We start from the raw sequence: 16,502 nt of genomic DNA, 5'->3' as shown, positions 1-16,502 counted from the left end.
CCCTGCCCGCTCCGGGGCACGGCGCTCGGGGCCGGCACTCGCGTCTTGTGCAGTCGCGCTGGCACAAGGTAAACTCCGAAGACGGTGGTTGGAAACGGAGAACACCTGGGGTCTTGCGCCAGGGGGATCAAACCGGGCTCCCGGGCGGCAGTGCGAAACGTCAGAACAACCAGTGTGCTCTAGGGCTGCTGCTCCTTCTGATGCTGCTGATACTTGCAGGAAGAAGCCTGGTACTGAGCAAGGTATTGAATTCTTCAGAAAGTGAAAGCAAGACCTTTAATAGAGGGAAGGATAGTGGTAAACTAGTTTTCTGTGTTAAAGTTGTGATAGCAGATAACTTCTTGACAGGTCCGAAAAGGAGTACTGAAAGAACAAGGCAGCGCAAGAGCAGATATTGGCAACTAGCTTTTAATAAATGGAGTGTTTGTGATGCTGTCATGGGGATGGAAAATACAAAATATGTAATGCTTTAAAGCAAAAGGTTGCAATTGCTGCTGCGTTTATGGGTGTTTCATCACTCTGTTGCCCTGATTTCCAGGGAGGCAGGGGTTTAGGAAGAAGGCAGTAGAAAACTAGTGGCATGAAATATGGCATACTCTAGTCCAACTTTCCCTTGATAAACCTACTCATATCGCTGAAAGAGCAGATATTATCAGAGATGGAAGTGTAGGTATTTCCCAGGAGTGAAACTTTGAAATGAAACCTGGAAATTATTTAGAAAAAGCTAAAGTGGGAACAAGAAGGTAAGGGACTGACTGAAAGAGATGTCGTAAGACATTTCAGAAGAAGTTAACTGGAAAAAGAACCGAGGAGTTGGAGTGGATGTATAATAACATCAGTTTCTGACTGAAGCACTAAAGATCACTCTGGCCCAGTTCAATTTGCTGGTAATTCAAGATACCATCAACTGATTGGTTTTGTATAAAAGGAATTAAACGACCACAGTTTAGTATGTTGTTCATTCACTGTTAGAGTCTTTGCTATAATTGCTAAGACTTGTAATTCAGCAGCGAAAGGGATCGAGAAGAACTGTCCTGGGTGTTGCACCCTCAGTCAGTTCGCAGAGGACATCAAGCTGGGTGGGTGTGTTGATCTGCTTGAAAGTCAGGAGGCTCTGCAGAGGGGTCTGGACAGGCTGGGTTGATGGGCTGAGGCCAATTGTATGAAATCCAGCAAGACCAAGTGCCGGGTCCTGTCCTTGGGCCACAACAACCCCCTGCAACGTTACAGGCTTGGGGAGGAGTGGCTGGAAATGGCGCACCAGAGAAGGACCTGGGAGTGCCGGTCGATAGCGGATGGATTGAATATGAGCCAGCAGAGTGCCCAGGGGGCCAAGAAAGCCAACAGTAACAGCAGGCTTGTATCAGCACTAGTGTGGCCAGCAGGAGGAGAGAAGTGATTGTCCCCCTGTACTGGAGGCACTGGTGAGGCCACACCTCAAATCCTGTGTCCAGTTTTGGTCCCCTCACTGCAAGAAGGACACTGAGGTGCTGGAGCAGGTTCAGAGAAGGGCAACGAAGCTGGTACATTTCAATATTGGGGGATTTGGGGTTTGGTGGTAGTGGATTCTTTTGGTTTTTTAGAACCAGATATCATCTTGTAACACCTATAAGCTTTCAGATGAAAACACTTGCAGGCTGTGAAATTATCAAGGAATTCGTCCCCAAGATCCTTCTCACTGGCTTGGTCAAACTCTATATAGTAACTAGATACTGGGAAATACAAATCTCTACGTGTTACATCATGGTACAGTGTTGCTGTTGTGTTGTCCTGGTGTGGCGTGTAGTTCAGCTACAGAAAAGCAGAAATCATTAACTGATCCTCTGTGTAGAAGGTGTGCTGGGAAGTAAAAGCTTTGAAGGAAACCTCTGTCTGTTTTCCAGTGCACTGTTCCGGACAGCGGGGGTGAAAATTAATACCAGAGAGTTGTGCAATGCATTTTATACTGGCCAAGCTTAACTCTCAATGAAGTAAATATTTGGGTGTTGGGGGAACAAAGCGCAACCCAGTATCATGCAAAAAATGCCACATTGAACATTGGTGCTTCGTGACTTCTCAGTGCTTCAGCTCTTGGTTTCTTGTGGATGTATTTGCGTCTGCCTTTGCTCTATGACTTCTGCCTAGTCAGGCAAACCCACTCTTAACCATCCATCACTAGTGAAACAATCCACGGTTTTGTTGCGGGTTGTTAAGAAGCAGAGCTGGGTGAGCAGCTGTGTTCACCTCTGTGTGGAAAGAGGTTCCTGCTCTGGTGACTTTTCCACCCAGTCCCATCTGACTCTTGCAGTTGCAGAGCCTGTGAGGTGATCTCGGTTACAACGACCTGGAGTCTCTAGTTTGCTGACGGGGTTTTTGTTCACTTTTTTATTATTCTATTCTTTTCTTTTTTAATTTCCCCTGGATGAATAAATTGCATTGCCTCAGGCAGGAGTTTGGCAAGTGCCAAGCTAGTGCAAGGTATCCAGCAGCAACGTGGCCAGAAGCCGAGGGAAGGGGAGTGAGATCTCCCTTTGGTGCCAGCTGGTGTTCAGGGGTAATTCTTGTGAGACTCAATGGACACATCTATGTCAGCTTTAGAACAAAAACTTCTCGTGTTCTTTTTTGCCTTCTGGGAAGAAAACTTCCTCGCAGTCCGCTGTGGACCAGACAGATCATCCTGATCGGGCGTCATGTGGGTGCTTTTGTACAGAAGTGAGAGCCAAGTGCTTCCAGTCTTTAAATGTCTTCTCTCCTCCCCCCGCTTTTCTGTAGGCTTGTCGTGTTGTTACCATGCAAAGGAGAACTTAATGTGCCGTGATGTCTGTGAACAGGTAAGCCTGCTTTACCTCTGGGTTAGCCCCCAGAGTTCAAACCATGCCTTTAGACAGCGGGGCAGCAGGGTTAGGGTTACAGGCAGATGATTTTCTGTGTGAAAGCTATGTGTGAATCAGAGTATTGTTATTTAAATGAGAACTCAAAGGTTTAAAACTGTAGTCCTCTTTCCTTTCAGAGTGGAAGACAGGTTCTGCTGAAGTTGGGGAGAAACAGAGATACAAATATGAGGTCAGGATTTGATCCAGAAGTGATAAGCATAGTAGGAAGTGAGAGGGGTGAAGGTATTTTACCCAGTTTCTGGATCCTGTGTTTTTGGGTTCCAAGTTTTTGTGAATTTAAAATTAGGAATGAGGTGTCAGAGCTGTTCTTTCTTCCTGCTGGTTCTTGTTCCTTAGCTAAGCCTCTGAGGTACTCCTTACGATATATGGCATGGTGAATCCAGCTGGAATCTGCTTGCTTATGCTGTCTCGTCAGGTAATAACGAGGAGCTGTCCATACCAAACTGCAGCTTGGAAAGTATTTTTCCACAGCTTATGTTTGGATTTGTACCTTTGGGTAGGATGTTGTGTATATTTGTACCTTTGTGTGTGTGTACTTGGGTAAATTTATATACATAAAGATTTTACGTCAGCAAAGTGTACAAACCCACAACTGTTCTGTTAAAACTGTGTCCCTACGTCATACCTGCCCCTTTTTGTTGTCTTCATCACCCACCGTGGTGCTATTCAAGCACTAAGCCTGGTTCTGATTAACCACAGATATTTATTGGTGATTGTACTAACAAAACTGTGTTTACATTGCCCTCCTCCCTCCCTGCTACACTTACAGAATGCAGCCAAATCCCCTTTCAGCTTTGCTAGTGTTAGGCCAAACAAGGAAAAGTCTCACAGTCTCTCTGCCGAAGATATTCTCTCAACTCCTGCAGTTTTTCTTGCAGCCCTTCCCGCACAAGTGTATGTCTTTGAGTACAGGTAAGCTAAACTGTACCTGGTATTGCAAACGAAAGCATAGCACTCAGTCTTCAAAATTGTGCTAAAGCTGATGAGTAGGTCCGAGGAAGGAAGCCGTTCCTGTATCCAAACAAATTTAACTGGAGGTTTAGTTGCTGCATTGAGAGGGTGTTTGGAATAATCAGTCCAATTTTTCATCTGTTGCATTGGTTTGTATTTCACAGTTTATCATTTAAATTCCTAGTAGCTCTTGATGAAAGGCCTTAAGCTTTTACTGTCAAATTTCATCCCGTTTCTGTTATACTGGTTCTCATTATTGTGTAGAGTTTTCTGTGGGTTCTGGAAGATGTTCTGATCTTGCCTTATCTGGATGATCTTCCTCTATCTACCCAGATAATCAGAATATTCAGAATTTTTGTGGTGAGAGGTCTAGACCAAGCCTAAAGCTTGGCCCCTCAAACTGTTCTACAAGGAGCTATCTTAGTTACCTCACGTCAGGCTGGTAGTGTCGTTTTCTGAGTGATCCTTTGATACAGGCCAACAAACTGGCTGAAGGGGCTGGCTGCTGATGTTCACCTGATTTTTATGTTCTGTAACTTAACCATTTTGTGCAGCGCAGTTCAAACCCTTTGTCTTTGTTGAATCCATTTTGGAATGTGTTTTTTGATACTTACCCCCTTGTCTTAAACATGGAATTTGTAGGATGACGGTTTAGGTATGTGGGGGGTGACTGTAAGGGAACAGAGTTGGCTGAATTATTGGCCTTTTTTTGTCTTTTCAAACGCCTCTTCTAAAACATTTGCCGTGCGCTTGTTGCTGGCACAGTACCATCCTGATATGATAATTTCTTTAATAATAGAAGAAAATTGTTTTCCTCCTGGACTTGGTAGTTTGAGCCATAAAACTTTGAAGGTGCTTGCCCAGGACAGCCAGGAAAGAGAGCAGGCATGTGCCCCGTATTTCTGTTTAACCAGTGCTCGGGGAATGCCAGTGACCAGCCACCGCAGTCAGTCCTTGTGCCAGCGGGAGGGGCAGCTGTACTGCCTGAGACGGAGTGCCCCTGTTCTGTCTAGCAGGACAGTCTCTGGTACTGGCTGGGCTGACCACTCACAGAGGTCTGGAGTTGATAGTGTTAACAGCAGAACTGTCATCCAGAGGGACCTGGACAGATGGGGGAATTGGCCAACAGGAACGTCATTAAAATCAGCAAGAACAAATGCAAAGTCCTGCACCTGGGAAGAAGGAATTGCTTGCAACAACATGAGTTGGAGATTGATTTGCTAGGGAGCAAATTTGCTGAAAAAGGACCGGGGGTACCAGTGTACAGGCAGCAAAGCGAAGGTGGGCTGGCAGTGTGCCCCAACATCTCGGGCTGCGTTAACAGGAGCATGGCCCTAGGTCTAGAGGAACAATCCTCCCCATTTAGTCAGCACTTGCTGACCACATTTGGAATACTGTGATCGCCCTGTTAGGAGAGAGAGAGATACTAGTTGACTGGTACAAGTTAGCAGAGAGTCACCAGGGTGCTTGGGGTGCTGGAGGACATGCCATCTCTGGAGTGACTGAGGGAACTGTCTTTAGCCTGGGGAAGAAGCAGCACCTCAGAGCAGCCTTCTGATACCTGTAGTAAGATTGGCGAGAAGGCAGAGCCGGGCTCTTTGCCGTGGTATGTACTGGGAGGGCAGGAGAGAGCAGTCACAAATTGAAACTAGAGGTTCCAGGTGGTTATGGGGAGAAACTTTTCCACCATGAAATCAGAGAGGCTGTGCGTTCTCCATCCTCAGAGGTTGAGCAGGAGGTTGAAATAAATGAGCATCTGAGATCCCTTCCAATCTGAATTATTTTATCATTCTATCACCCCAGAAGACCCCCAAATATTAGTGCAGTTATTTTCTTGATCTTATGTTTGAAACCAGTGCTATTTTTCTCTTGATTTTCTTTCCATGAGTTTATCATGTTGCAAATTCAGAGTAGAAAGGTACTGTATTTCTCCTTCTGAAATGCATCATGTTTCAGTAACTCCTGTAGCTTCCAGTTTCTTATCACACATTAAGAGGTCTGTTTCCATCCCTTTTGTTGTCCAGTTTCTTGTTTTAATTTGGAAGTGTTTTACTTAATCGTACTGGTAACAGAACAAGAACTAAAACCGTGATTAATGTGGGACTAGAAAACAATTTAAAATGTGCTGAGAGCTCAACTTACATTAACACTCAAATGAAACTTTAAACAACCCACCATCAGAAACAGCACCAGGAGACTGAGGAGGTAAAGGCATCTTGTATTAAATGTGAAAATATTGCCACCATTGTAAGGAAATGAGATGGGCAACACTACAAAATGGTCTGCAACACACACAGGAAAGAAAAATAAATGCACACAGTGCAGAATGGAGTATCAAAGTGACTCATCAGGAACCTCACCCAGTCACTGTGGTCTTTCAGAAATGGGAGGAAAGCTGCCTTGCAGTGACAGTGACTTGCTTCGCAACGTCCCCAGCTGCATGCCGTCCAGTCTCATGAGCTTCTGGATGTTCGGTTTGCTTAGGTGGTGCTTACCTGGATCGTGCTCTGCTGTGGTAGAGTTCATTCCCCTGTTAGTTCCAATAGACTCTTTAACTAGGCTCGGTTTTGTTCTTCTGTGGTCACAAAAAGTACTTGTTTCAGGTTTTTTGGGAGGAGTTTAGTCACCAGAGGTCGTTAACATGTAGCAGAAGGTTAAGTAGGTAAGTAGAGTTGTATAATATTTTTATATGTGGGGTAGAAATTCTGTTTTTCACACTGCCTATTCAATAGAAACATTTTTGGTTGAAGTGTTTGAGGAGGAAAGTCTTGTTTCTAAATATGAAAATTCCTTCTTCATAAGAGATGCAACATATTTGAAAGACTACAGATATACAAAAGGAAATCTTTTGCATTGTTCACATATTAACTATCAGCGAGAGTTTTCAAAGGGTAGCGAGTAGTGGAACCTAAACCAGTTAAATCAATTGAAATGAGTGTTCATTGTGTAGGTACATTCTGTATGTTTAAGGTGTGTTTTGTTTCGAACAGATTCTGTCTTCTAAGAGTGATTCCCGTTTGAAGCATTTGCTGCAGCGAGCACCTCAGTACTGTCCGGAATCAATGGTAAGCCTTGCTGGCTTTTCATGAAAGAAAACAAACCAGCCAGCCTTAAATTACCAGATTTTGCTTGCAGAAATAAGGTTTTTACATTACTTGTATTTTATCTACTCACTGAGTTTTGAGCTGGTACCACACGTGTGTATGTCTTCATGCTTCTAGGATGTTTGTAACCTTTATTGGAGGGGTATGGTAAGTACCTGTGGCAGGCCGATGTCTGACCTGACACTTTTTTTATACTAGCCCCAGTACAAAGAATCCCCTGTAGTCAGCTTGGCTAGTAGTAACCTCTGCCAGAGCAGTGATGAGAGGGATAGGGACAGCAACCCTTTGGCAGGCACTTCACCTTTTTTGTGTTCTACCAAGAAAAGAGAAAGATTGACAGAATTCTTCTGTCTCATACCATCAGCCACGTGGGTCCTTGAGCAGGACCTGTGCTTAGGACCAGCAGTGCTTTGCAGCCAGGGTGAACCCAACAGATCCCTACTGTAACTTTCCGTGTCAGTAAACTTCACTTGTACAACTCTTTCTTCATCTATCTGTCTTCCCCTGAAGGTACATTGCTCTGGTCTCTCTGTACTTTAAAACTTTTTTATTTTCTTTTCAGTGCTTTCATGTATTGTTTGGGTTTTTTTAAGCTGGTGGGAAGGAGTGCTAGGGTAATAAGCTTCTCCTAGATAAATCTTTTTCTTTGTCTAAACAAAGTTTGCTACGTAGTTTTCTAAACACTGCTGGAGGAGGTTGACTAGCATATTCCCGGCCATCTCAGTATGTTCTGCACCTACAAAAATGCAGCTATTGATTCCATGCTCTGTCGGTGTCAGCCTTCTCGTCAAAACAAGCGGTACTCACATCAGATAGTGATTCTTCAGAAGGTGTTTCAGACATAAGGATTCTTCCAATAGGGTATTTATAACCCAGGGCAAAATGCTGAAAATGCTGGTTTGTGTCTGCTAGAAACTCTTATCTATAGACTTACTTTTGCTTAATTGCTTTTTCCTTTTCAGGGAGAAGTGTGGGGTTGTATAAATTCTTCTTTGCCAGGTGAGAAACACTAGTTGACTATTGAATTGTGTTGCTTTTTCTTCATAGACATGTTTTGGTGTTGGGTCTACCACCTGCACCTGCAGGCTTCTGGTATTTCAACTTGCGTTATGTTTCCATTGTAACCTGCACTGGGTGTCTGGCTTCCTTTAGTCTAAACTGGGTTACCTGTGCATTTGTGTTTAACACTTCTTTTCCTAGTTAGAAAATGTTTAATAAATTGGTGTGAGTAAACATGTGCTTCTGTGACACATCCAAAAAACATAAAAATTTCTTTCCTTTAAAGGTTTTCTGTTATTTTTAGTTTCAGTATACCTCAGCTTGATCTGTAAAATCATGTGTTATTCCAACTTTGCTCTCGATGCAGTATAATTTTGGAAAAAAAAAGTGAATAACAGGGGCAATAGTACGAACTAGACAAACCATTTAAGAAGCACAGAGGCTCAGATCAAGAACCAAACTGCTTGGTGCAGGTGGATTTAAAAAGTTAAAGCATAAGTCAGAAGACAGGACTGTTACGTTATGAATCAGGAGGGTAAAAGAGAGAAGACTTATGGGATTGTTTATAATTAAAAAATAGAAGGAAAAAAAGCAACAAAAAGAATGGGGGAAAAAAGGCAAGAAAAACAACTGATGCAAGAGAAAATATTGCTCACCACCAACCGACCGATACCCAGCCAGTCCCTAAGCGACAGCAGGCCCGCCAGTCTCCACCCCCGGTTTTACTGCTGAACGTGATGTCCTGTGGTCTGAGATATTCCTTTTGGTCGGCTGGGGTCAGTGTCACTGCTGTGTCCCCTCCCAACTCCCTGTGCTGGCCCAGCCTGCTCTCTGGCAAGTCCCTGTGAGGAGCAGCCGTGGCCTTGGCTCGGTGGAATCACTGCTCAGCGGGAACGGAAACACCCCTGCCTTATCAGCACTGTTTTAGCTCACATCCAAAACACGTCCCGTACTGGCTCCTGTGGAGAAAATTAACTCCATCTCGACCAAAACAGTGCAGGAAGCTTGAACAAAAAGTAAAAAAATGTTCTGTGCTAACAAAGTTGGTAGACAAAGACTTTGTTGAAACCCATGTGTCTGTAGGATGGATGTGTCCAAAGGAGATAGTTTTAATGGGGGGGGGGAGCATCCTGTTGGTTTCTGTTGACTCATATTTTCAATTAGATAAATGAAATTTCAAACTCTGATACTTGCAGTGAACACAAAAGTAATTTGCATAAAGCATCTTTAAACGCAGTGTCTAGAAGGTACTTCACGATTGCCAGGTTCAGCTTTTCTTAAGGCACAGACTCACTCTTCAAGTTGGTTTGGAGTGACTTTGTAAATTCCACTGAGAATGTAACCTGTAAATGGACTTCTAGAATGAGACCAGGGTTATCCAACCTGAAAAGTGACTGACTCGTGGGGAGGGAAGGTGGTGGCACAGTCTCTCTTTCTGCTGTAACGTGTGCTGTCGTTGTTTCCCAAGGAGTGCTGAAGAAGTCTGACGGGTGGGTTGGTTTGGGTTGCTGTGAACTGGCTATTGCTGTGGAGTGCCGGCAAGCGTGTAAGCAGGTAAGGCCTCCTGGCTGACCTTCTGTGCTGCGTGTCCAGTGACAGCGTGCTGAATGCATTTACGTACTGCTGCTCAGGAACGGCAGGCTCCATGCGGTTTTTATCACACAACTCTTTTCAGTATCGTCAAACATTACTGGACGCTTCTCAGGAAGAACTACTGGTGATAAATTCCGAAACCCAATACAAATAATTTACATTTTTAAAGTGAACTTTCAGGAAAAAAGTTTTAAGTCTACTGAGATGAAAACCTAGTTTAAAAAAACTGGTGGGTTTGGGGCAAGGGATTTTTTGGATATGTATTTTTGACTTTGTTGTAGCACTGTGATGACTTGATGAGTCTGAAGAAGAAATGTGAAGACCTGAGGGTTATTTGTGCCTTTTTTGTGCCCTCTGATGCCACATTTAATGAAGATACAGTTAGGATGAAATCCTACCATGTTCTCGCATTTGGACACCATGAAAGTTCCAGCGTGAGAGCTGCCAAGCTGGCTGCAGAGGTGTCCTGGCACTGCTGCGCTTGGACACGTGGAGCTAATCCGCTTCATTCCGCAAACAGCGGACGTGTGATTATTGCTGCTGTGCTTCAGTTCATATTTCATAGGAATTTATTGACTGAATCTGTCAAGATGCTGAAGCTCTCTTTGGTTACGCTAAACTTCATTTTCGAATCTTGGTTTGTTTGGGTTTTTTTTCCTCACAATCTCTACACGAAAGCTGTTATTTTAAAGTAATGCCGAGTGGAACACAATGGGTGGCTGTTTCTAAGCTCTCTGTTGCAATGTAATGTTTGGTGATGCAACCCTGTGGTTGCAGCCTCAAAAACAGATTTCTGTGCTTCTTCAGAGATGGAAGAAGCATCAGGTAGGAGAAAGCTGGTTTTGGTGTTACTATGTCGCTGTTTTTGTCAAGTGACAGTTTTCACTATAATACATAAATTACACAGTGACCTTTTTATTACAAATCTGTGAAGCATTTTGTGATTTTGGGTTTGTTTTTTTTTTTATTTCCCACACATATGCTCATAACCTTAAAAACATCTTCAAAGTCATAGAGCATATAACTGCTACCATCCCTGTAACTCGGCTCTGGAGCACAGATGTACTCACTAGTCCCAGTGGTGTCTCACGTGTTATCTGTGGACTCCTGACCTTGGACCAGCAGCCTACTGCAACCTGATGTAATGCAAAACCAAAAAGGTGCTGCTGTCACCTGAAAGCACAGAGTTTAAACTGGTGTGCAAGAGGTGAGCAGTGAGCACACAAACGGGCAGTGTGGAGAAGAGGTGAGCAGTGAGTAAACAGACTGGGTACTCTTGATCTTCTGAGCAGAAGATGCATGTGTGTGTCCCCAAAGGCATTTCTGAGCAAAGTTTTTGCATTTATCCCAATGTTTAAGTGTTTCCCGGATCTGATAAAAACACTTCTGTTTATTGCTGTCCTATGAAGTTCTGTTAATCTCATGACTGTTACATCATCCCTCATTATTCCCAGAATCTTCTGTGGTATTGCTTGATTGCAGACTGCGCTGTCTCAAAATCTGGGCTGTGTTTTGTACCGCAGCTGACTCTGCTTGGTACATTTCGTATGGTTTTCATTTAAACAAAAACATAGATGCTTGCCAAATGTTAGGGATAAGGGGAAATATTTGGATTTTAATTGTGATTCTTGAAACTTGAGGGGGTTTTGGATAGGGGGACATAACTGATGTTAGTAGTAGTAACAATTTTGAGTATCTCTCATGTGAAAAAGGAGTGAGAGATACTCTATGGAAGAAACTGATCTGCAGTTTGAAGGGAGAATTAGTGCAGCTCGGTTTCCTAGTAGGAGCTGTAGGACTGTACGTCCAGGAGGAAGGAGAAGGGGAGAAGGCACTTAAGTGGTACTGAGCATGCAAAACGGAGAGGTTTTTATGATCAAATTCTTCCATTTCCTAACTGTTTCCTGTGTTCTGCTCTGTCTGGTAAACCTTTCACAAAAAGCGAGTTGGTTTGTGTGCTTCTGGTAGCGACTAACTTGGTGCAGAAGTATGAGATTTAGGTTTTTAATTAAATGCAGTATTGACCATCCTGGTTTCTGCTTTTTGTCTTAAAGCTCTACATGGATTACTGAGGTTCTTAAAAAGGACCATTTAAATATATGATGAATCCTTGATTATCACAGTTAATATAAAGGCAGAATTGTCTGTGTTTTGCAACACCATTGTATTATTTTCTACTACAAACGCAGAAATTTATCTGTCTTTCAGGCCTCTGCAAAGAATGATGTTTTAAAGGTCTGCAGGAAGGAATATGAGGTATGTGTATGTGTCTGGATGTATCTTACTAAAAACCAACTGTTTTTTAAATTCTGTAAAAAGTATCCTGTAGAAGAGAGAAAGTCCAGGCTGCTTATAGTCGTCATTGTGGATATACTTTCTTTCATCCACATGTAAGTTACCTCCCTCTGCATTCCTTGGGAAGTATAATCACTCTCTGTAAAAAGGTCTTGTCTTTTTATAGACTTGCATGTATCTTAAGTTGAATGAAAAAGCTGCAACTTTGAAAAGGGAGAGATGGATTCCAAAATAAGTTTGTTTCATAGGAGATCTGGTGAAAGTCAGTATTCACTGTGAGCATTGGTTTTGTCAGAAACATTTCAGCTTCTGTAGTGAATCAGCTTAAAAGTAACCTAAAGTATCTTTTAAGTATCTTATCCTAATGTAAATAATTTCAAATTAATCATTTTTTAACATCAGTGAAACTATTGATGCTTGCAATTATTTTTGCTGTTCTGCTCTTAAAAAGATCAGAATTTTTCAGAAATCTGCCTTTCCCTATGTGCTTTCAAACAAAAAAAAGGTATATTTCAAAAATACCATTTGTACAATGGTATTGTAGAAATACCATTCTGCTAGGACTTCTTTTCTTTCAATCTGTTACTTAATCCCCAGATTCCTTCTCCCCCCTCTCATCTCATTTCCTTTTCCCATGAATTAGGTAGTCCTGCATATATTCTGCTCATAATCAGCAGTTTGGGATATCATACAATTCTCTTGTTCTCTCGATTTGGGCAGAAATGTAGTAGGTTTCCTGTTTTTCCAGGAAACTTTAAATGCCTTTTTCCCCCCATCATTGGTTCTGTTATCTGAACAATCTACAGGGTATTTTCCTGCACTCTTGCCTGCTGAAGTGACCATAGCTTGTTCTCTTAAAAATGGATTTTCATTTTAAGTAGTCGTGTCTCCTCTCGTGCTGTGATACACTGTACTGTCAACATCTGGAAGCTTCTCCTCTGTTATGCTGGTCTGTTTCCTTCTGTTTTTTTCTGGATTTCTGCATTGCTGTAGGAGGTTGGCCAATATATGGGTTGAAGGAGAACGGGAGAGGAAAGGTAAGAGATTAAAGAATGAATACAAAATGGTGATAGTTCTTCTTTTTCCAGTTTTTATCTGGAATTTTAGAAAATGGGTCCCTCAGCCAAGAGTGGTCTTGCTGTTACTGTAGAGAAAACGCTAACACTTTCTATCGGTGCAGCTGTAAAAGAGAAGGAGAGGGAGGGAAATGATGGAACGAGGAATGAGTCTTCTGGTTGGTGAAGAAGGAAAAAACTTTTTAAATGAGCATTAGGAAAATGAGCACCAGAAACTGTGTTAGGGACAGAAATAAAGTATCTGACGAAGCAGATCTTCAGTTATTACAGAACTTTTCATGACAGTGGGTTTTCCTATGTATCTTTGCAAGTCCTCGTGAAAATAGTACTTACAGTGCTCCTAAGAGACTCACTGGTTGTATAAAAGTCAAGGAAGTTTTGCCTAAGACAGGAAATCCCCAAAAATACTCCTGGAGGGATCCTGCAGTTTTTCACACCCTAGTCATTCTTTCTCCTTTTCTAAGAAAAAAAAAATAAAAATTCATGGTGCCTGGGTAAATGTGTCCTGCTCCCTCTGGAGCTTCTGTATCTGTGACCACACTTTGTACTCAGCTTGGTTGGCTGGGGAAGAAACAGGAAAAGCAGTGGCTAGTTGAAACTGAAGGAGGTGACATTCGACCAGGAGCAGCCTGTGAACCACAGAGTGCAATGCCATGCACGCTGTGTTTGCCTTTGCGTCAAAGAATTCACCCGTTGTTCACTACGAAGGAGGATCCAGTCTGAGAGTTCACAACAGAGATCGTAGTGCCTGTTACTGAGGTATTGAATATCTAAGGGCAACCTGTAAGCAAAACTAGCTGAGTTAAGAGTACGAAAGTGCCAGTCCCTTTTGTCAAGCGCTCTCACAGCTTACCTGCAGCCATGGCTTGCTTACGTTCTCCCGTAAGGGCTTCCCAGAGGGTTTCCACAAGCCTCTGGGAATAGTTGACTGAACTGTGCGCAGTGCTTTTCTGTAATCTTTCGAGATTAGGGAAGCAACTTCATGAGTGACTCTGCAGCTTCCCACGAGGTTAGTTAGCTGAAGAGTAAGGTAAATCTTCAAGGGTAGGGCTCAGTGTTCAAAGCAGTGAAAACACTCCGAGCGGGAGGTGTCACGAAGTTTGAAGTTGCGAAGCCGAGTCTTACAGTAGCGGAATGACTTTAGCATTGGTGTGCCAGCTTATCACAAGATAAACTGAAGATGCTTTTTCTGCTTGATCACGTATTTATGGATTACTTTTACTACAAATATCTATGAATTAGAATATCTTGTGATTCTTCTAATGTGGAGGTTTTACATGTTTTAGAAGTGAATCATTGTAATCATTCATTTTTGACCAGTGCATTGTTGATTGCGTATTCTGTTAATGATTTATTTTCAAGTAGCTCTGCATACAGAAATTTTAAAAATTGATGCAACTTGCTGAGTATTTTTGAGTGTAACGGAAATGTACTTTATTTGCCTTCCTTGTAAAGATTTTATTCTGCTAGTCCTTTTTCCTATCTTCTGCTTTTCAGATACTAATTTTGTCATCTTCATTTTTCCTCTAGTTCTCTGCATCTCAACTCTTTTATCTTTCACTACTACTTCCAGCTTTCTGCTATCCTGTTCATCTTCCTCTAAAAAGAAGGTAGGTAATAGACAAAGGAAGAAGGAAAAAAAGAAGTGGAGACTGTATGGATTGTATGTAGGATTTTCTGATTTTCCTCTTTTTAAAAGCATTGTGTAAAGTTCAGGTTCAGTTTTTGAAAAGACCACATGGAATATGTCCTTGGAGGACTAACTCAAAGTAGTCCATAAAGCTTGAAATAAACTGTAAGGGCTTTATTACAGCGTTTAAGATCACTGTCCTTTCTTCTGTGTGTGGAAGGGGTAGGACTAGAGCTTCCCTTAGATTGCAGCTGTGAAGTTTCCGCAGCTCTGCACAGTCAGAACTCCAGTCCTTATTCCACATGTCCTAAGTAAGGCAATCAGACTCCTCTAGTTCATCGGCGTTAGGAGAGCTTTGCTGCAGCTTGGGCACTGTTAACACCTGCTGTGAGGTCCGAATAGACCTGGAAATGCTGCCAGTTTTTCAGCTTCTTTCTGTCTCTGTTTTTGACACACCATAATCAAGTCTTTTGATGTCCCTAGGCCATAGAAGGGTATTTTTGCTTTCACACACTTGAGCACTGTTTAGCTTAATCTTGTTTTCTTACAGTGTTTCAGTGCAGGAACTCCAAATGCAGTGCCTGCAGCTTCCAGTGCTGTGGCGGGGATTTAGAACAGTGTTCACCATGCGGCAGTGTTGACTTGTTTGGTGTTCGAGAGTTGTGTCACTGGAAACTTTAGCTGACTCCACTAAACCTTAGTATGTCACCTTCTGACTTTGTGATATCTCTGGAGATTAAATGAAGTCAAGGAGAGGTTAGCAGGACTTTCATTGCTGTTCTCCTCGAGGGAAGCACTTTGTTTCCTGGCATATTTGTTAACTAAGGTAATACTTCTCAGTTAAGATGGCCCCAATCGCATAGATCTACGTGCAAATATTTATCATACTTAGGTAGGCAGAAAAGTAAATTTAGTGTTGTTGTCTTGGGCAGAGTTAGCAGGATACAGATTCCATGATAATTTTTAGGGAGGAAAATAATCGTTGATTTTTAGCAATATACTCTTAATGTCTGGTGTGAAAGAACAGCTTGGCTGTCACTTTTCAATCAAGACACAAGAGGTAGCTGTTTAGAAGAAAAACGCTCTTACAATATAAAAGCATGCCATACAATGCAGAAGGCTGCTTCCTTTAGTAGAATGTTCTCTTCTGGTTGTGTTTGTGTGCGTGCGTGTTGTTCTTTGAGCCGTTACCTGCAGCTGATGAGCTCCAAAAAGAGCGAAACCAGTTAGGTCCTGCAGTACTGGCTAAAATCTTCCTTCAGGGAGCTGCTGGTGAGGGGGACTGGACGATATCTGTTGCCGGATAAATTCCAGTTGCCTTTTTCAATTTCCATAGCACCAAGAGATCTGTGAGACTGTTTTCTTGGAGGCATAAGTGCCTGTGTCCGCCTGCCACTTCTGTGCCTCTGCTCACAGACTCGCTGGCTTTCACCACCAGTTATGGCTGCATGTGGGTTTAAAACCAGAGAAGTCTGAAAGATGAGATTCCTGCACAAGTAAAACACATCATTGTGTTTGTGCTCTGTAGAGTGAATATGGACATCTTTGTTCACTCAGTGTTTAATTCACAGGCGTGAACTGGGGTATCAGACTCTGTGCACAGAGTTTGCCTTTTCATCCTAATTTTCCCAGACCTTGAGGATGTAGTTCTTCTTTTAAGGAGAACCTCCTTTTCTGCTCTTTTTTTGTGTGCTGTGTTGTGGTTTGGTTTTCCTTAGCTCTATCTCTATTTTATCTTTTGCTGTATTTTCTCTGTCTTTCTCTTCTGACTAGCAGATTCAGGCGGAAGTGGGTGGAAAAGCTGCTGATTTCTTAAATATGAGGGCTGCTTTCCTAGAGATGTGTGTTACCCCTGTGCTCTGTAGTGAAGTTATGGTCAGTATTTCAGATTAGACTGACTGTCTGGTGCCAGCTTTGTTTACGAGTGGATGAACACACACTAATTTTTTTTTTTTTTTTTTTTTTTTATTTTCCCCTTTTT

At 42.5% G+C, this 16,502-nt stretch overlaps 1 protein-coding gene across 1 annotated transcript in view; it reads left to right on the top strand.

Annotated features, from left to right (window-relative positions):
* Positions 1-2,669: 2,669 nt before the first annotated feature.
* RECK (reversion-inducing-cysteine-rich protein with kazal motifs) overlaps positions 2,670-16,502 on the top strand; it is a 41,232-nt gene continuing 27,399 nt past the window's right edge. Inside the window, exons 1-5 of the mRNA XM_010131404.1 lie at positions 2,670-2,810; positions 6,815-6,889; positions 7,891-7,927; positions 9,396-9,481; positions 11,729-11,776. Of these exons, the coding sequence (XP_010129706.1) occupies positions 2,670-2,810; positions 6,815-6,889; positions 7,891-7,927; positions 9,396-9,481; positions 11,729-11,776 (387 nt within the window). The remainder of the gene's footprint in view (positions 2,811-6,814; positions 6,890-7,890; positions 7,928-9,395; positions 9,482-11,728; positions 11,777-16,502) is intronic.

This window comes from Buceros rhinoceros, unplaced genomic scaffold, assembly GCF_000710305.1.
Source record: "Buceros rhinoceros silvestris isolate BGI_N320 unplaced genomic scaffold, ASM71030v1 scaffold3292, whole genome shotgun sequence".
NCBI classification, from domain to species: domain Eukaryota; kingdom Metazoa; phylum Chordata; class Aves; order Bucerotiformes; family Bucerotidae; genus Buceros; species Buceros rhinoceros.
The sequence above is the reverse complement of the archived record's forward strand: the minus strand, read 5'-3'. Positions and strand labels throughout refer to the sequence as shown.